This window comes from Apus apus, chromosome 19 (assembly GCF_020740795.1).
Source record: "Apus apus isolate bApuApu2 chromosome 19, bApuApu2.pri.cur, whole genome shotgun sequence".
NCBI lineage: Eukaryota > Metazoa > Chordata > Aves > Apodiformes > Apodidae > Apus > Apus apus.
In genome coordinates, this window is record NC_067300.1 from 2827409 (window position 1) to 2846715 (window position 19307).

Genomic DNA, 19307 nt, shown 5'->3' on the forward strand with positions numbered 1-19307 from the left:
CTGCAGCAGAGCCATGGGAGTGGAAGATAATTGCAAAGCCAACTTCAGAGTCTTACAAGCATTCATTTAACAACCACCCACAAGTCCTGGCAATAGGTTGGAGACCTACGTCAGCAGCTTTTGCCTGGAAAACCTGTGGACACTGGGATCTGCTCCACCAGCTTCTGGCACCACCCACGGGCAGAGCAGAGAGGAGAGCAGAGCCCTGCAGGGCTTCCCTCCTGCCTTCAGTGGATGCATTTTCCTTCCCTCTCTGCCCTGCTTCCTTTGTGTGGTGGGGGATTGTCTGCTGAGGGGGAGTGGGATCGTCCCTTCCAGGGGAGCATTTACACCCACTCCTCTTTCTTCTGGAGCTGCCTGCTGGAAGATCCTGTTGGTTTCACCAGGAGGAATCCTGCCCATTCCTTGAGAAACTGTTGGCAAACTGTGAATATTTAAGGCTGTCTGGATAATTTAAGGAATATTTAAGGGTAACTTTTCCACCTATTTAGGAAAAAAACAGTAGTTGCAGCAGGAGGTGAGCCTGTGAGGACTGCAGCTGAGGCTGGCTGACACCCACCTGGTGATAACACCCACAGGGAGTGGGGTCCAAAGAGCAGAGTGTGCCCCAGTGGTCTGTGCTCTTACCCTCCATCTGTTGTCTCTGCAAGATTTCAGCTTTTATTTTCCTCTTTTCAGGGCTAGAAAATACCTCCTTGCTCATGGAAAGCAGGTCCTCAAGGAAGCTGCCAGTGGGAGCCTGAGTGAGGATTTCTCAACCTGGTCCCCAAGGAGGAAAGCAAGTGTTCCTCAGCAGTGGAAGGCAAAGTGGACACTCAAAGTGTTGGATTTCTGACAGTCCAACATAGAGTCCCACGAGGAGAGGCACCTTCAGCATGGCCCATAAAAGCCAAGATGATGAAACTGAGAAAAATGGATCATTCCCCTCCATCCTCTACTGCAAGAATGATTTAAAGGAAGGATCCCTGCAGTGGGTGAAAGGTAAACGAGCAACTTGGTGATGATAAGGAGAAAGTTGGTGATGATAAGGAGAGAGGCAGCACTCAGTACAGTGCCCTTAAAATAACAGAAGACAGATTTTTCACAGATGCTCCTTAGCAGCATCTCATGTGCAAAAGCAAAACATTATTGATGTTTCAGCATTTTGGGGAGGACATGGAGACACTTTTGACTTTTTTGGAAAGCCTGATATATAGGGATGAATGAACATTCAGCTATTGAAAACTAGGACCCTGAAAATCCTCTTCTCTTGGCCTTCAAAAGTACTATTTGGGAGCCTTGACCTGTGCTTTCCTTGTTACCTTCCCCATTAACAATTTGCTCTGTCTCTGCAGCACTAGTTGAGAAGCCACCTGAGGTGCTGTGCAGACACCAACCAGGCAGTGCAGTGGGTGGTTGTGTCCACCCAGGCTTCCATGCACCATTCAGCAGGGCACCCTTTTTGCTTTCTCAGTTAATGGAACCTCCTGAGTGCTCAGTTTTTGCAGGGCTGAAGCAGCTCTCAACCACTCCATCAGGGCTCAAGGGGCTGAGCCCCTCAGGTACCTTAGCTTGGCATCCAACTTGCTAGACTTTGTGCTGAGCAGCTTGACCAAAACCATGTAGAACAGGAGAGACAAGCAGCAGGCTGAGGCTGTTTGGGTTTTTTTCTTGTGTAATCAGAGAAGCATAGAATGGATTGGGTTGGAAGGGATCTTAAAGATCATCTAGATCCAACCCCCCTGCATGGGCAGGGACACCTCCCACCAGCCCAGGTTGCTCCAAGCCCCATCCAACCTGCCCTTCAACACTGCCAGGGATGGGGCAGCCACAGCTTCCCTGGGCAACCTGGGCCAGGGTCTCCCCACCCTCCCAGGGAAGAATTTCCTCCTGATGTCTAAATCTCCCCTCTTCAAGTGTTAACGCTCACTGCCTCAGCAAACAAGCAGGACCTTGTTACCCTGGGGCTTTCAGATGTGTCTGCTCTTCCCTTTTTGACTCAATGCAGTCACATCCTGTTGCAATCTAATCGCCTCCTTTCACTTGAACCTCCTCTTCCTGAGCAGCCAAGAGGTGATGAGGATGGAGGACCTCAGTGGGAGAGAAGGGGAAGGTGAGTGCAGGGAGAGCATTAAGTGGCCATGTCAGGAGGAACAGCCCCAGGGGCCACCTGGCTAGCCCCAGATCTGCAATGAGGAAGGAAAGCTGGGTGAAACGTTGGAGTGAAACAGGATCTCATCTGAACATGCCACTTCCTTAGACACCATCTCTTCCTCTTGACGTAGCAGAGCTTGTGTAAACTCTAGATGAATGCCAGATGAGATGCCTGGAGATCACAGCTCTCCTGTGCTGCACCGAGGCTGCTCTGCCTCAGCTCTGAGCAGCCTGCTCCTCAAATCTAGGACAGGCTGTCCTCACACCTCCTAACTGCAACTTGGATGTCTGGATTGCATCTCTGATCCTAGCCCGAGCTGGAACTGGGGAGCTGAGAGCCTCGAGCTGTGCTGCCCTGCAGAACTGCTGGAGTGGGGACCTGGATGCTGGAGGACCTATGGAGCTCATGCTCCAGGGAAGCCCTGCCATGTCCCAGGGAAAGTGATCATTGGGAAGCACTTTGGATTGCTCAAGCTCTTTTTGTGGTGGGTGAGGTGGGCAGGCAATGAGGTGTCTCTGGAGAGGCAGCCTGTGCTCCACCCAGCAGCTGGAGCCCATTGCCCTTTCCACTGGGGATCAGTGAGGCAAGACAGGATCCTGCTGAAGGTAGGAGCATCATGTTACCTCTGACTGCCCACGGCTGGAATGTGTTTGGGGTGTTCTCCTCCTTTGTGGGTTGTTTCCTTCCAGGGGACATCAGGCTGCTTCCAGAGCTCCTTGTGATGTTCTGAGAAGCATCCAAGGGGTGACTGTGGATCCATTTAAAACATGTCAGCATTGTCTGTGCTCCTCAGCCACCACTTTGTCATGTGCTCTGTAGGTACTGGAAAGAAACCCATGCCAGAGCTGTGCTCATGACTTCTCTGGGCTCTTGCAGACCCCCTCAATGGCCAGGTGCTCATGGTGCTCAGCATGGACAACAACTGCTCAGCCACTTCCTTTGACATGGAATTTTGTGCAGAGAAACTGAAGTCCCTTGGGGTTCAGGTAAGCTTATCCTGCCTTATATCCCCTGGAGAGCCTGCAGGAGTCCATGCTGGCTGGATCAGCAGCCTTTGCACCCACATCACAGACAGCTTTGCTTTTTTGGCTTTGAGAATAACTTGTTTTAAGTTCATCTTCAGTCTCTTCCCCATGGGCTGCAATTCAGCTGTAGTGATCTTAAACCTCCATGAGGAAACCCATTCAACACAGGTTCAAGTGAATTGCTTGGAAGTCACTCTGATGGGATGGAGCATCTCTGGGACAATCTGTTTTGTCTTGTCCTTTGTCATAAAAAGGTGGTTTCCTCTTGTGACTTTCCCTGCACTTTCCAGGGAGATCATAGAATCATAGAGATCACAGAATGGTTTGGGTTGAAGGGACCTTCAAGATCATCCAGTCCCACCCCCTGCATGGGCAGGGACACCTCCCACCAGCCCAGGCTGCTCCAAGCCCCATCCAACCTGCCCTTCAACACTGCCAGGGATGGGGCAGCCACAGCTTCCCTGGGCAACCTGGGCCAGGGTCTCACCACCCTCACAGCAAAGAATTTCTAGATAACCACTGACAACCTGGCGCATAGAATATTTTAAACATTTCTATCCGATATAAGCACATTGGATCCATCTTTACGAAATATCTGGAGGGTAAACACATATTTTAAGGAATTAGCTTCTAATACCTTATTTTCTAAAGCTACGTGTAGGCAACGAAGTAACTACTGAATTTCTGAGGGTCTGGCAGTTTCCAGTTAGTGTTTGTATTCATAGCACATCTTGAGATGTAACTCCAGATTTTGGGCTGTGGTTGCTGCATGGAGGAGGCTGGAGGTGTGCTCTGCAGGAAGGTGCTCTGGGACACAGGTTGCAGTTGCAGTTCCAGCCTGACCTCACCATGACTGTGCAGGGTAGTTCTGATGGGGCCAGGAGCCCAAAACTGGAGGGGTGGCCCTAATTTGCTGTTTGCTCCCTGAGCAGGTGGCAACGGATCAGTGGAGAAGGTTGATCCAGGATGCTGTGCTGAAGCCTGAAGTGAGACGGTACCTGTTCTACAACTCCAGGGCTTTCCAGATAGTCATTGCTGTGGTAAGGACAGGGGGGGTCTTCTGCAGGATTGCCATGGACATGCACTTGCTGAGGTGCATCAAGACCTACACCTGGGGTTTATGTGGCCAGGGAGGGAGAGAGGTTTGAGTGGGGAGGAGATACTGGTTTTCACACATCCTGGTGGGCTTCTTTGGAAACCTCAGTCCACAGAATTTCTGTAGATGGAAGGCAAGGAACCTTCTAGCCCTTGCTGGTGGTCACCAAAGTGGCTGTCCACATATGCTGGGGCATTACTTTATATCTGTAGATATTCTGGTGCTGATGCTAATTTAGACAACAGACCAGTCAACCCTGGCTGCTGAGGTGATTGTCTAATCTTGTTGTGTCTTATTCTGGTGGGACAACCTCCTCCAGAGACCCCAACCATTAGCATCTACTGCAAGGCTGATACTTTGAGCATGCTGAGAGGCTGATAAAATCTGACTCCTTCCTTTTAATTACATTCATTTTTTTTGGATAGCCACGATCCATGTCTGCTCCTCCTTTCCCTAACATTGTAGGAACTGGTGCTCAGCGTTTTGAGGGGTTTGGAGCTATATCACTGTGAGAAGATGCTGTGACACACTGTTCTGTACGTGTCATATTTGCTCCTAGGCATCCTCCTGCCCAAATTCCTGCTGTCTGAAACAAAGCTCAAATGATTCCAGTTCTGCCTGGCTTTATGCAAAGGCCAAGATTGTCAGTCCTTAGCACAGTCCTTGAGCCCAGTGTCAGTGTCCAGGATTTGAGGTTTATTGTAATTGAGTGGTCTCTGCACCACCTGGAGGGCTTTGACATCGAGCTTTCTAAGTCAAGGGACTGTTAGAAATATTATCAATATGCCCCAATGAGTGTGTTTCTTATCTAAATGGAATAACTCAGTTGAAATCCTTCCTAGATATGAATCATCATTAATAATTCCCTCTCTGTCTTTGATGACTGGTGATTTTTTATAATCAACTTGGGCTCACTCAGGCCTGCTAGTCCTTTCTTCCTTCTATTTATTATTGGAAAGAATATCTGTCCTTTCTCACCCTCTGAAAATCTCATGTGACTGAATTAATGGGAAGGTATTACCCAGGGAGAAGGGATGGGAAGTTTTATTCTTCCCTTGACTCTTCTCACTTTCCTAGTTACCATCACCTCTCTGGGTTTTTACAGGTTTTCTACGTGTGTCTCTGGACAAACATTTACTCCACAATCCAGCTGTGGTCCTTTGGAAGCTACTGGGAGGCCATCCTGCTGGTGACCCTGGCTGCAGCAGCTGTCACCATAGTTGTGCTGCTGGTTATAGATTGTCACCAGAGGAGGGTAAGAGGAGGCTGGGTGTGTATGGGTGTGCAGGGAGCAGGGCTCCCTCCCACCAAGGTGCTGGGGCCCAGCTCCTCTCCTAGATGCAGATGCACAGAATTATCCAGGGAGGAAGGAAAGACTTGGGGGTGATGGTGGGTGAGAAGCTCAACGTGAGCTGGCACCGTGTGCTGGAGCCCAGAAACCAACCCTCTCCTGGGCTGTGTCCCCAGCAGCGTGGGCAGCAGGTCAGGGAGGGGATTCTCCTCCTTTACTCAGCTCTTGTGAGACCCCACCTGGAGAACTGTGTCCACTTCTGGAGCCCTAAACATAAGGATGTGGAGCTCCTGGAGAGAGTCCAGCGGCCATGAAGGTGATCCAAGGGCTGGAGCAGCTCTGCTCTGGAGCCAGGCTGGGAGAGTTGGGGTGTTCAGCCTGGAGAAGAGAAGGCTCCAGGGAGACCTGAGAGCAGCTTCCAGTGCCTGAAGGGGCTCCAGGAAAGCTGGGGAGGGGCTTGGGACAAGGGCAGGGAGGGAGGGGATGAGGGGGAATGGATTAGAACTGGATGAGGGGAAATTTAAGTGAGACATTAAGAAGAAATTCTTTGCTGTGAGGGTGGTGAGACCCTGGCCCAGGCTGCCCAGGGAAGCTGTGGCTGCCCCATCCCTGGCAGTGTTGAAGGGCAGGTTGGATGGGGCTTGGAGCAGCCTGGGCTGGTGGGAGGTGTCCCTGCCCATGCAGGGGGGTTGGGACTGGATGATCTTTAAGGTCCCTTCTAACCCAAACCATTCTATGATTTTTATGTCACTCAGAGCTCAGGCTCAGGCAAGGGGTGTGATACAGCCAGGTTATGTGTTGTCATGCTGAAAATGTAGGTGCTGGAGCTTGGTGGGCTTGGGTGACCTGCTGTCACTGGAGAGAAAGCAGCCCTGGTGGGAAGCCACAGGGCTCAGCAGCAGAGCTGGCTCCTGCCCAGCTTCTGGCAATGGTCCTTTTGGTCTTGTCTGCCTGTTGCCATGAATAGCACCTTTTACTTGTGTCACTGCAAGGCTCAGGAGTCATGGTCCAGGCCCCACCACACCTGCCTCACAACAGGTACAGAAGAAAAAGGCAGCTCCTAACCCATGGAAGTTGCAATAAAGTTATAAAACTGGACTGGGCAGTAGAGGGAACCAGGGAGAAGATGGTGGCACGAGGAGCAACCAGCCTGCAGCACCCACTGCTTGGCTGTTGCCAGGTTTTATGTGTAGGAATCACACCAGTAAGGAGATTTCTAAGGAATGATCTGCAGAGTAACATTGGAAAGGCTCAATTCAAAACCCAGAGGGGTCTTTGCACTGATTTGAATGGACTTTGGAGCAAGCCTCTGATGACAGCTCTGCAGGGATTCTTCCAAGGGGAAACCTGGCCTATGTGTGGGTGCACAGAGGTTCAGGAGAGGAGTCCCTGACTCGGGGGTGCTGGGGGTTGGAAGAGAGAAGGTGATACTGGATGTCAGTTCCACCTTGGGCATCTCCTCTGTGAGAGGAATAATCCTCAGTGTGATTTCTGTCTACACAGACATCTGCTAGTGCTGGCTTGGCTGACCCTGGTGGCTGGTGACAGTCCTACCCTGACTGCAGGCTGCTCTTGTCACTCTTTTCCTTTTAGAAACGTGGCATTTGGGATTATCCAGCTGGCCCAACTTTTCCTGTCAAGCATGTTAATTTTTCTTGCCTTCTTTAACAGATAAACACGAATACTGATGTGAGGCTGGCAGCAGTCAACGAAATCTTTATCCAACACAGTTTAATCCTGGGGATTACAGATGTCCTGGATGGGCCACACAATATCCTGCAAGTATCCTCCTGTAGGGAATCATTCCTGTCTTTCCTGGGTAGCTGATGATGTGGAGGCATTTATTAATCTTGTCCTCCATCAGGATTTCCAAAGGGTGGGATTCCCAGAATGTGTTTGTTCTCCTATTGGATGGCATGAGGGATTGGGTAATTTTTCCTTCTGTAACTGGGGAGTCAGATACGCCCAAAGGCAACTGGAAATATTGGGTCTAAAAGATAAAAGTGGGGTTAGTCCTTTGGGCAGATAATTATTCCTGGAAGTGTATTATACTCCAATGCCACTGATGATTCCTATGATGAGCAGGGTGATGGGAACGTGCCTGTGGCAGGAAAACAAAGCAAAGTAGCATGGAGAAAACCAGAGTCCTCATCCCTGGGCTCATTTGCTGCTTTTCAGAGAAGCCTTGTCTGGACTGAAACAGGCTGGAGAAAGGGACAGGGCATGCTGCAGGAGGGCTGGTGGGGTAAAGTCATGCAGAGAGAGGAGGAAACACTTAAGAACCTGAATTACACATTTGTTCAGTTTGTTCAGTCCAGCTTCACCTACATGTCCCAGAATTGCCCGAGAGGAGAAAATAACCCAAGGATTTATTCTTCCTCTGTCTGCTCCAGTGTCAGGTCAGTTTTAACCCTCTATCTTCTAGGCTGCTCCTGAGTCCCCTTGATGATGGCAGCTTGAGTAGACACACAAGGGCAGATCTTTGCCTGCTTTCTGGAGGGCTGCTGCTCCCAGGGCTGGCAGGATTCGTCCCCAACACCATGCTGCTGGTAGGCTCTTTGTGCCTCAGTCCCTCAGACAAGCACCACATCCAGTCTATTTTCTAAAAAATAGATGGGATGAATCCCTAAAAACAATGGAAGGAAAGCAGGAAGGGGTTTAGGGGAGCTAAGTCAGTCAATGTGACCCACCAGTTTATTTAGATGTAAGGCCACTGAGATGTTATCAGTGGCCCTGGGTTTTCCTGGCTGGAGGAGGTGTGTGAGGACTGGCTGCCTTCTAGGGCAATGTCCCCCTTCCCTGCCACCCCTTTTCTCTTTCCCATTAGCTTGAGATTTTGTCTTTGCTCCTGTTGGCTTTAAATTAGCCCTGCAATGTGTTAATTGGTTCCTGACTGTGTCCCGAGCCTCCCGTGGGCACCGGCTGCCTTCGCTCTGCTTTCTGCCAGCTCCAGACCATGATCCACAGGGAAGGAGAGGGCTGTGGAGGGGGAAGCATGGGAAGAACCTTTCCTTAACCCTGCCCATCCCAGCTGTGGTTCGTGCACTTCAGCCCTGAGCGCTGCCTCCAGTCCTTGTCAGCCCACATCACCGCCCTGCAGGGGACACGGGAGGTAAGGGACAGCAGGGGCAGCAGGAGCAGGGGCAGCAGGGGCAGCAGGAGCAGGGGCAGCAGATGCAGGAACAGCAGGTGCAGGGACAGCAGATGCAGACCCATCTCCCATGGTGGCACGTGCAGCTCCCTCACTGCACCTGGCTTTGGTGGGATGGAGGTGGACAAAGGAGAACTGAGTGTTTGAGGTTCCTCCTGGGCATCCCCTGCTGAGAACTGTGAGCTGGACAGACTGGGAGGTGGGTAAATTGCACCTGTTGGTGCCCAGTCCAGAGGGAATTTGTTTAGGTCCTGTGGTACGTGCATGACTGGATGATTAATTGTTCAGCTCTAATAAAGGAAGGTCATAAAAAAATCAAGGGCAAATTTTGAAAGCACGTGTCACAACCTGAAATAGCTGATACCTTGAGCTGTCCTCCTGGAATAAATGGGCTAGCCTGAGGAGTGAGTAAGCAGTGTCCTGGGTTAGCAGTGTGCCAAGGTTGTCCTCTTGGCCTTCAGAAAATGTTTTCCTCTCTGTGGGTGTATAAATACACACACCCTGCAAGGTCCTGCCCTGAGCTGCCCCTGCTGCCCATGGTCATGGGATGAGAGGTGAGGGGGTACAACCCCCCCAACATCAGAAGGCTGCTCATCTCCCTGCATGAGCTGTCAGATGCAGATGAGGGGTGGACAGTAACACACCAGCTCATATTGGCGGGTAGAACTCACCTAGTTTTGAAAGATAAGGTTCTCCATGCCAGGTGTGACACGGTGCTGGGAGCAGTCACTGCCACCAGCCTGTGGGATGAAGACCCTCAGCTCCCAGTGCTGGGCACAGCTCTTGGCCAATGCTGGTTTGTACCCTTGGGATGGTAACTCCCAGGAGTAAAAAAACCATGTAGGATGAAATCATACCCTTTAAAGGCTGTCCTCGGGATCCCTGGAATCTCTTTCTTTTGCAGTCGGGCTTGTGGCACAGCCTGGGCCACCTCGGTGTGGTTATGGAGGTGGTGGTTCTGCCTGACCCAGGGACAGAGACAGAGCAGAAGCAGGGGATGGAGGAGGACCAGGCTTCGTGTGAAGAGTCCCCTCTTCTGTCCAGTGCAGTGAAGCTAAAGAAAGAGCCTGTGACATGCAACGAGCTGCTCCACCTTGTTCCTGAGGGCCCACCAGAGGTAATGAGCAATAACCCTCCCTGATGGACAGAGGTGCCAAATCACCTCCCCAGGCACCCTGACTCCAAAACTTGTCCCAGCATCCCCCAGCCGTGGGGACATCTTTTTCACTAGGATGACCTGGAAGCCTGGAGGTCCACACAGCCCTTCTTCAGCCCTGACACTGCTGAGCAGTTAATGCTCACTGAGCAACTAGTGCTTAACCCTTGAGGAATTAGGATCTTCCTTGCTGGTGGCCTTGGGTCCCTGTTTGGAATACATCTTCTCCCAGGGTCCATGCAGGGATCCAGCACCTCTGTCCAGGCATGGCCATGCCCAGCCTTTGTCTCTTCCATGGAACATGCCTTCAGAGACTCGTGCCATGCTGAGCAACAAATGTGTCCTCATTCCTGCTCAGCAAGAAGCTTCAGAAGGGTTGGTTTTGATTCAGTTTATGGTTTTCTGCTCGCTGTTACCAAGCAAATTCAGTGCAGGTGACATCCCTGCACAGATTGAAGCTCTCTGGCTGTCTACAGGCAAAAACAAGCACCAGGAGGAGGTGACAGAGCAGACAGGTCCTCAAGCGTCCTGGCTCACCCACCACTCAGTGGTCATTTCATGTCACTCCCCTTTGGGGACAGTGTGCCAGCACTGCTGACCAGAAGGGGATCTGGGACAGTTACATATGCCATTGGCTCCCGTCCTGTTTCTTTCAGACAAGGACAGTCCTTGAACGAGGGAGCAAATGGTTTTTCATGCATCATCCACCCTTCCTGCAGGTAGATGTCCTGTTCTGACACCTCTTGTGCTCGTTCCAGGTGATGGCCCAGCAGCTCCTGGTGATCTTCAGTGGATGCTACATCCGGCTCCTGGTGACCGGCCAGCTCCCCCGGGCAGTGGCAGGGGGACACCTGGAGCACACCAGTGTCCCCTGTCTCTGCCAGTTCATCAAGACCACCATGCTCAACATGCACCAGAGCTGGTTCACGGGCAGGTGACCAAAGGGGGCTGGAAAACACTGAAATAAAAGCTCTCCAAGGACAGCGGTGTGAAGGAGTGGGGCAGAGGGGAGAGCTGTAAGCACCCATCCTGGACTTACTTGGATGAACAAGTGGAAATGGGACTCTTAATAAAACATGCAAGACACTCACCAGGAGGCTGCTTGCCTTTGAGACCTTCTGCCTCACACCAGCTTGGTGTGGAGGAGCAGCTCTGGGGGTCAGCAACAACCCAGGGGCAGCCTGGAACTCCCAGGGAAAATTTCCCACTTCTCTTACCTGCAGACCCCAGTGAGCTGTGGGCAATCCCTGCAGGTCCCAGCCCCAGGCTTTCCAGATGAACCTTTTTTACTAGGAGGAAGTCTAGGAAATGGGAAGACCCCAGATCCAGATGGGGTTTTTTACCAGGAGGAAGACAGGGAAAATCTGTGATAGCAGTGATGCAAATGGGATGTCTGCTTTGGATTGTGTCTGTGTCACGTGGGTGCTGGTGATAGGGACCTTTGTCCTGTGACAGACATGGACACGTCTCAGCTGGTGACTTGGCAAACTCCCCACTTTTGAGAACCAGCTCTGGATGGTGCTCAGTACCTGCTGCTTCTGCTGCCTCTCCTGGGGGGATGGTGATGGGCATCTTGATGGGCCACAGGACTAAGCCTTAAAGAGGGCACTGGGCAGGGCATCCTGGAGCACAGCTCTTTTCAGACTCCACTTTCTGCTCCATTTTTGGAATCTCCCTTATGTTTCCTTTCCTTCTTTCCCCCCACTGCATTTGCACACAGTTTGTGAGAGGAGCCAGTGGTGAGCAGAAGACTTCAGCATTTTGCTTGGAGTCCATGAGGGAATGGGAGATGCTGTGAGCCTACAAGAGGTTGTGTGCTCAGGTGGTGCCCATGAGTGGTGAGCTGCTGCATGGCTCAGGAACTGCTGGTGTCCTCCTCTGTCCCCAGATCCAGGTGTCTGTCTCCATGAAGGTGACTGCATGCACCTGACCACACAGTTTGGTGGTGACAGCTGCCCTAGGAAGTGACAATGGTCAGAATTGAAGAGCCCTAAGGTTGGTGGCTGAGTGTGCATGGGAGACTGGGGTCTGTTCTCTGCCTCCCCGCCCCTCTCTCCCCCAGGGCTTGTGTCTCTCTCACCTGAACAAAGCTCAACACAGGACACCTGCCCTGCACAAACCCAGCAGGTTTCAAAATGAAGGTCACTACTTTGTGCACATCTCTCAACTATGTACATCCCATCCCACCACTGAGCACCTCCCCCTCACGCAATATTGCACCAGGAGAGCTTGATATCAAAGGCCAAACCATTGCTCAAGGTGCAGCAAGAGGCTGAGCCCCAGAGCTGACATCCAGCTCTGCCCAGGGCTGTGTGATGTCTCTGCCCTCTCTCCTGTTGTTTGAATCATGGCATGGATGAGACAGGGTCCATCTCTTCCTCCCTGAGCAGCAAGGCTGCTCAGCAGTGAGCCCCAGTGCTGCCAATGTATGATCCAAAGTCTGTTCAAACAGTGGGATGACAGCAAACCCCTTCCAGAAGAAACACCACCAGGCTCCCAACCAGCCTCTTTTCATCCATGTTTTATTTCTGGTTCAGCTTGGGCTGTCACAGGAAGGGGTCGGGCAGGTTCCTCCCCGTGTGTGCGGGGTTTGTGACTCTGCTGTCATTGCTCTGTGACAGTGTGGGGTTTGCTGGAGGGGGGGCTGGCTGTGGCCCCTGCAGCCCTCTGCTCAGGGCTTGCTGGCCAACCGGTCAGGACAGGCTCACCAGCAAAGGGGCTTTTACAAAACATGGTGGGATTTCCACAGACCTCAGCTCTAAGGCTCTTTACTCAAGCTCAGGAGCCGCTTTTACCTGCATAGAAATTGTCTGAACCTTTAGCAGGATCACTGGGGGCACAATTTGGTTTCACAGTATAAAAAAATCCAATTTACTGCTAGGATGTAATGGCTCATCTCATCCCCTGGTGCTCCATGGCCCAAGGTTGCCAGGAGCATCTGAGACACATAAGCAATCCTTTTGTTTTCCTGCCAGCTAGAAAATTCTGGTAACGAGAGACTGATGAGATGTTTTATATTGTTGTGTGTCTGTGTTGAGAGCAGATACAAGAGGGATTTGCTGCTACTTTCCAATCCCTGGGCTGCAGGATTCCCAGCAAAACGATACCCTGGAGAAACTGGTGGGGAGAAAGCTCATGGCCTTCAGGGGAGGACCACAAGGGCTTTTACCCTCAGGATCTGCAGGGCTGGTCTTGGGTGGGATCACGGTTCCTGGGAAGCGAGGCTTGTGCTTGAGGGGCTGCTGATACCTCTGCCTTTACATCTGCAAATGCACAAGCATTGGAGAGAAGAGGGAGATTCAGGATTAGCCACAGGGAAAGGTTATTGCTGATGGGACAAGGCTGGGGTGTGAACTGGCTGGCTGCTCAGAAATCCTCCTCGTAGGAACCGTAAGCAGGATCAGGTCAGTGTGAGGGAGTCGGGCCAGGCTGAGGACACAGCTCTCCAGGAGATCCCACCCTGCTGCAAGGAAGGGATAAAGCTCCCCAGTTCCCACACTGTCACCTGGACAGGGCTGGTGCCTCCAGAACATCCCCGTTTCCCAGCCAGGTCTGTCCACTGCTGAACTGCATGCTCCTGGTGCCTTTGGTGCCTTGCCCTGGGCTGGGTCTCCCTGGGGTGCTGCAGAGCTCACTGCTCCGTGGTGAAGAGCCCCCCACAGTCCCCTCCATGGCCTCTCACAGGCCCCTGCAGCCCCCAAACCCACAAAGCTGGGGGGGGCAGAGTTCCCAATCTGTGAGGCCAGGCCTCCTGCTAGTGCCAGCTGAGCAGCTCCCCTGAGTGCAATTAACACCTCGGCAATTAACTGCAGAGAGGAGCTCGACTTCTTTGCTGAAGGGAGGAGTTTGACTCCTCTCACTAATACACCCAAGTGCCTGCCTGGATCCTCCCATCTGGGGCCTCTGCAAAGTCCTGGCTCCCATCACAGGCCAGATGAGTAATTTTCCTTCTTGGGCATTTAATTAGGCCATTAGTGAAGGGAGACATCCCCTTTCCCACACCTGGTTCCCTCGTTAAGGTTCTAGCTGTTATTTTAGGGGAAAGGGGTGAATGTGGGTTGTTTTCCAGGATGCCCTTGCTATGCAGTTCCCTTTCCTCCCTTTGCCTGCAGCCCGTGGGAGCAGCAGGAGGAGAATGGCTCAGCCCTGCCCCTTCCCTCTGAGTCTCTGGTGACAGCTCCGAGCTCCTGGCAGAGGTAGGACACCAGGAGGTACAACCTGCCCGTGGTGGAGGCTGCCCAGGAATGTGCTTCTGGGCTGGGTGCAGCTCTGGGCATGTTCTCCCAGGAAGAACCAGGGGTGACTCAGCTGAACCAGTGAAACTGGTCTTGGTGGGGCAGAGCTTTCCTTGTCTGCTGTCCAAAACTTGATTTCACTTTGTCAGCTGCTGGGGCCGAGCAGCAGGGCCGGGAGGTGGAGGAGCTCCCTGGTGAGCAGCCCCGGTTGGCTGGAGCAGGAATGAGGAGCCGGGAAGGTCCTCGCTGTACTGAGCTGGGGGTGGAGGAGCAGCCGCTCTCAGGGGTATCACACGAGTGAGCTGTAAAGTCACGGTGAATTATGTTGTGTAAAGGGGCCGGAAAGGGGCTGGGGCAGGTTGGCAGCAAGGACAGCAATTGCTCTCTGCCAGCTGGAGTGCGGCTTAGCAGGGTGCCTGAAATAACAGAACTTGCTCTGGGGGAGCGATGCTGCAGCAGGTCACAGCTGCTCCTTCTGCGGATAAACCCGAGCAAGTCTGTCCTCCCCCGGAGCTGCGGTGGCTCGTCCTCTTTGCTGGGGGCTGGGCTGAGGCCGTGACATTCAAAGGCACAACCCAGCGAGGGAAGGCACCAAGCTGGCAAGAAAAGAAACTTTTCCAACTTGTTATAATAGCTCTTCCTTAGAGCACGGGGCTGTTACGAAGGCTCCGGTCACTGGAGCGCAGGCAGGGAGGGATGGGGAACCCTGAGCACCCCACCCGCGGGCAGGGCAGCACTGGAAGGTGGTTGTCGTCCCGTTCCACCCCCTCGTTCCCCCAGGCTGTGAGCCCAGGCAAGCCCCGGCCTCTCCATCCCCAGCCCGGCCGCAGCTGAGGTGTCTGGATGGCCCCATCCCTGCAGACTTACTTCGGCGGGGGCTGCGGGGGGCTGGGCAGGGGGCTGGGCGGGGGGCTGGCTCCTGCTGCTCCCGCTGGCACAAGGCTCTCATCTTCCTGGCCACGTAGCGACAGGCTGGCGGGGAAAGGAGAGACCTGTCTGCTCGCTGCAGCGATGTCAACACCCCAACCAGCCCTCCCCGCCGAGCCCGGAGCGGGACCCCCTCTGTGAGCTGGGCCCTCCTGCGAGAGGGGGTTGAACCCGGGACGGGTTGTGGCCAAAAGCAGCAGAGGGGGTGGGATTTCAGGGGCTCCAAGGGCGCTGTGCCCGGCGTCCTGGCTCTGCTTCAAACCATTCCAGCTTCAGCCTTTCCCTACCCGCAAGGCCATAAAACATGCAGAGTATTTACTGAGCAGAACCTCCCCCCCCGCCCCAAGCTCTCTTGCCTCAAGCCGGAGGTTTCCTTACCGTTGATAATTACTCAAACCATTTTCTCCGGAGCTCGGCAGAGCCGTCCTTCCCGGCCAGCTCGTCTCCTCCTCTCCCTCCCCCGGCCCTCGGCTCTGCGGTGCTTTGACTTCTGCACAGCCTGGTTCCTCCTTCCGTCCCTCCCCTTGGGGACGTTGCTCCCGTAACGCCCGGGGAGGCTCAGCCCGGGGCTCCCGAGCAGGGCAGTGCTGGGAGCGGGGTCCTGGCAGCCCCTGGGAAGCAGGGAAAGGTCCCGGGATCGGCTGCGGGCAGCGGTGCCGGTGGTTGAGCTGAGCAGGCAGGGAAGGTGGCTCGGCTGCAGGAGCTGCTGCCGCTGCTTTGCGGCTGCTGGAGGAGCCGGGTTTGGGATGCGGGGAAGGAAACCTCGTGTTGGGATGTCTGAGCTGGTGAGGGTGTCTGCAGCCTGCACTTCGCTGGTGTGGGGCAGGGGTCAGGGAAGGGACATTTCTTCTGCTTTTCTGCCAGTGTCGGAACACTGCGGGGGTGAGGATGTCCTTCCTTCCCCCAGCCAGGGGGGAACCCTGTTCTACCATGTCCCCCTCGTTTACAGGGGAAGCTAAGGATGACATCCCTAGCAGGCAAGATATAAGCAGCAGCCTTCTTTTTTGTCTCCGGGGTCCTTCCCACATCCCACCTCCACAGCAATGCTTGATTTTTGTCCTCAGAGTCAGTGCAGCCAGTTATCATAGAATCACAGACTGGTTTGGGTTGGAAGGGACCTCAAAGATCATCCAGTCCCAACCCCCCTGCATGGGCAGGGACACCTCCCACCAGCCCAGGTTGCTCCAAGCCCCATCCAACCTGCCCTTCAACACTGCCAGGGATGGGGCAGCCACAGCTTCCCTGGGCAACCTGGGCCAGGGTCTCACCACCTCATGGGTAAATACACCTTGTATGTATCCCTTGATCTCCAGGTCAGGTGAATTCTGAAAGCTTCTGCTTTGTCCTTTGATCAAGACAATGTGATTCCTGCCTCCACCCCAAGCACTGACTGATTCTGGCAGGTCAGACTGGGGTTTGGGTTTCTACAAGGCTGGCCAGAGATGTGGTTGCTGGAGGGCAGGTGTTGCATCTCCTGGCACTGCGAGGCAGCAGCCTGGGCTGATGCAGCAGAGTGTGCGAGATCAGTGTGTGAGATAAAGAGGAACCAGGACCACCCTGCCCTTGGTCTTGTTCTGGTCTCCATGACAGGAGGTTTGAGTCTTGTCTGACACAGCAGGCTGAAAAGTGTGAAATGCAGCATGAGAACCTTGAATTCAGATGGTGTCCTGGGTTGATGCAGGGATGAAGGCATGGGAGGGACTTTTGATAAGGGCTTGTAGCAAGAGGGCAAGGGGTAATGGATTTCAACTGGAAGAGGGGAGATCTAGGTTAGACATTAGGAAGAAATTCTTCCCTGTGAAGGTGGTGAGACCCTGGCCCAGGTTGCCCAGAGAAGCTGTGGCTGCCCCATCCCTGGCAGTGTTGAAGGGCAGGTTGGATGGGGCTTGGAGCAACCTGGGCTGGTGGGACATGTCCCTGCCCATGCAAGGAGCTTGAAACTAGATGGTCTTTGTCCCTTCCAGCTCAAACCATTCTATGAAGAGCAACCTGTGCTCTAAGCTATAGGGGACTCCCCATCACATCACCAGATGCCACTAAAGCCTGCAGCAGTATGTGACAGCAGGTCAAGAAAAAAAAAATATCAAGAAAAACCCACCCAAACCCTTCTCATCCCCCTACAGACCACCTCTCCTATTCCCACTCCCCCAATCCTCTCTGGAAGGTCCATATTTCCATTTTCAGAAGAGCTCCCCAGAACAAGGGGGTGATTGCACCACAGCCTTGTGCTTTAATGAACAGCGACCACGCCTGGAGGAATGAACTGCTCCTCTGAGGCTTTGCTTTCAGTTGTTTTCCCCGAGTCCCAGCCCAGTAGGTTTCAGAGGGTTGTCAACCTGAGCCAAAAGATCTCTGCAGAGCTGGCCCCTGGGGTTTGCAGATCATCCCTCTAGATGGTGCTAAGCTAAAGAGAAAAGGCGGGTGGTGAGAAGCTTGGAGGGGAGGTTGTCCTGGGGTGCACTGCCTTGCACATCTGGAGCTGCTCAAGATCTCCTGGGCTGGGAAAACCTCTCTGCTTGCTCCCAGCTTGCCCAGACATTTGTACAAATGTTTTCCTGTGGTGTTCATTGTGTCTACTTGCAGCAAATACTTTTTGGGCCCTTCTTCCACTTCCTATTTCCCTTGTTGCTGTGTCAGACTCCACAAATGCATCATAATTTTAATCAGTGCATCTGCTCCTAACCATGCACTAAATCAGACAAGTTGATTTTTGAATGGGGGGAAAAAAATCCATCCTAGCTGTTGTTTTTTTCCACTTCAAGCTGTTTTACTGAGCAGCACAACTAAGGCTACATCAGCTGAGCCCTCTTCTATCTCCTGCACCGTTGGCCAGAATCTTAACCAAGTTCAAGCCTAGATAATGCTTGATTTATTGAGTTGGGCAATGAGAGGGAGTGCAACCTGACTGCCAGGGACCAGCAAGGATCATTGAGGATTAGCTGTGAGGTCTTTTAGATCAACAGCTGAACAGATTTTATTTTGGAGTCACAGATGGACAGTGAATAAGCAATTGAAAGAGAACTGTTAGACTTCTCAAAAAGAATAGCTACATTCAGGTCTGGTTTTGTTCCCATGAAGCATAAATAGGGTAAGAACAGCTCTATTAACCTCAGTAACTGTGCTGATGGGAGAGGAGAATGGAGCTCCTCTTCCCATGCCTTGTTCTGCAGAGGGAGATGATGTTTGCAGGCACTGGTGGTACCAAGGCCCAACCTGCTGTTTCTGGGAGCTGCAGGAGACAGCTCGTTGGCACAAGCAGGCTTAGCTCGACTGGTTTGAGGAGCACTCAGCTCCTCTTGGGGTGCATGACCTGGAAAGCAACCAAGGAAGTGAATTTTGTTGTCGGTCCTGTTCCTGGGAAATCAGCCCTGGCTGCTGCCCTGTTATCATCACCACTTCCCTCATATCATCAGCACTTCCCTTAGTCATGGAGAGACGTTTTAATTACGTCCCCATCTAGGTCTGTTGGCTTGAACTTTGTGATTTCTACTCATTCAGTGGAGAAAAACTGCTTTTGCCAAGTTTTCCTTCCAAGAATGGCTCAGCTCCGTTTGTGATGAGCCCATAAACTGGATTAAGAGCTCAAGGACAGATTTTCTGGTATTTGAAACTCATAATCTGGGCTGGGCTTTTGGAACAGTTCAGCCTCCTTTAAGCATCAAATGATGGTCATAAATGCTCAGCATTTGGCAGTTTGTATCAGGCTACTTGAGGCCATGTTTTCTGTGAAGCACCCAGGGCTCTGGGATCTCGGGGAATAGGACAGTTTCCCAGAGCTGACTCCTCAGCTTTTTGATTCTCCTTCTTAAGAAGTGCAAGTACCTCTAAAAAAACCAGTTATCAAGTGAGTTCACAGGCTGCAGGCAACGTGTAACCCGTTGAAACCTCTGATACTGCCCCTGACCATCAAACATTCACTTGTGAAGTTGATCAGGGCCTTCATGTCCAGCCATCAATCTGATTTCATCTCCTCTGTAGCCACCTCCTGACCTGTGGGTTTTGCAGAGAGCCAAAGTTACTTTTAGTATGAATGACACTAGAGATGTTACCAGGAGCTCTCTGACCACAGCCAAATGCCCCAAATTTTCCCAGGTTTTTTGGTGGATTTTACCCTCAGTTTTGCTAGACCCTGCCCTTCTCCCAGTGCTTCAGCTGAGCTCCACAGTTTTACCTTTCTTTGACAGAGATGTCTTGGTGCACAGGAGCTGGTGAGACCCTTGTGATGGCACTTGTTTGTGAATGTAGCTGAAGAGACATGGAAAAGCTTTTGTGGGAGCCAAAGTTGGCATCGT

At 52.6% G+C, this 19307-nt stretch overlaps 1 protein-coding gene and 1 long non-coding RNA gene across 4 annotated transcripts; one reads left to right on the forward strand and one right to left on the reverse strand.

Annotated features, from left to right (window-relative positions):
• The first annotated feature begins 694 nt into the window (after window positions 1-694).
• Window positions 695-10944, forward strand: TMEM268 (transmembrane protein 268). Of its 3 annotated transcripts, none has more exons than XM_051636850.1 (8): window positions 695-981; window positions 3011-3120; window positions 4092-4199; window positions 5361-5510; window positions 7218-7328; window positions 8578-8658; window positions 9602-9814; window positions 10612-10944. In XM_051636850.1, the coding sequence occupies exons 1-8, from the start codon at window positions 876-878 to the stop codon at window positions 10789-10791; spliced, it is 1059 nt and encodes a 352-aa protein (XP_051492810.1). In that variant the 5' UTR covers window positions 695-875; the 3' UTR covers window positions 10792-10944. The 3 variants fall into 3 exon arrangements, with proteins under 3 accessions (XP_051492810.1, XP_051492813.1, XP_051492811.1); XM_051636851.1 differs by having other exon boundaries at window positions 899-981; window positions 2954-3120; XM_051636853.1 differs by lacking the exon at window positions 5361-5510.
• Window positions 10945-12358: 1414 nt separating this feature from the next.
• LOC127392647 (uncharacterized) lies at window positions 12359-15546 on the reverse strand. The gene is made up of 3 exons (XR_007891309.1): window positions 15394-15546; window positions 14956-15060; window positions 12359-13116 (listed from the first exon to the last, which is right to left on the reverse strand). It is a non-coding gene; the product is annotated as an uncharacterized LOC127392647 (long non-coding RNA).
• Between the last annotated feature and the right edge of the window lie 3761 nt (window positions 15547-19307).

What these genes read in the sequence shown, in the direction of transcription:
- TMEM268 (XM_051636850.1), top strand. Translation starts at nt 876, where the DNA reads ATGGCCCATAAAAGCCAAGATGATGAAACTGAGAAAAATGGATCATTC. An exon ending in CCCTGCAGGGGACACGGGAG is followed by an intron (nt 8,659 to 9,601) that starts GTAAGGGACAGC and finishes TTTCTTTTGCAG; the next exon opens with TCGGGCTTGTGGCACAGCCT. An exon ending in TTCCTGAGGGCCCACCAGAG is followed by an intron (nt 9,815 to 10,611) that starts GTAATGAGCAAT and finishes TGCTCGTTCCAG; the next exon opens with GTGATGGCCCAGCAGCTCCT.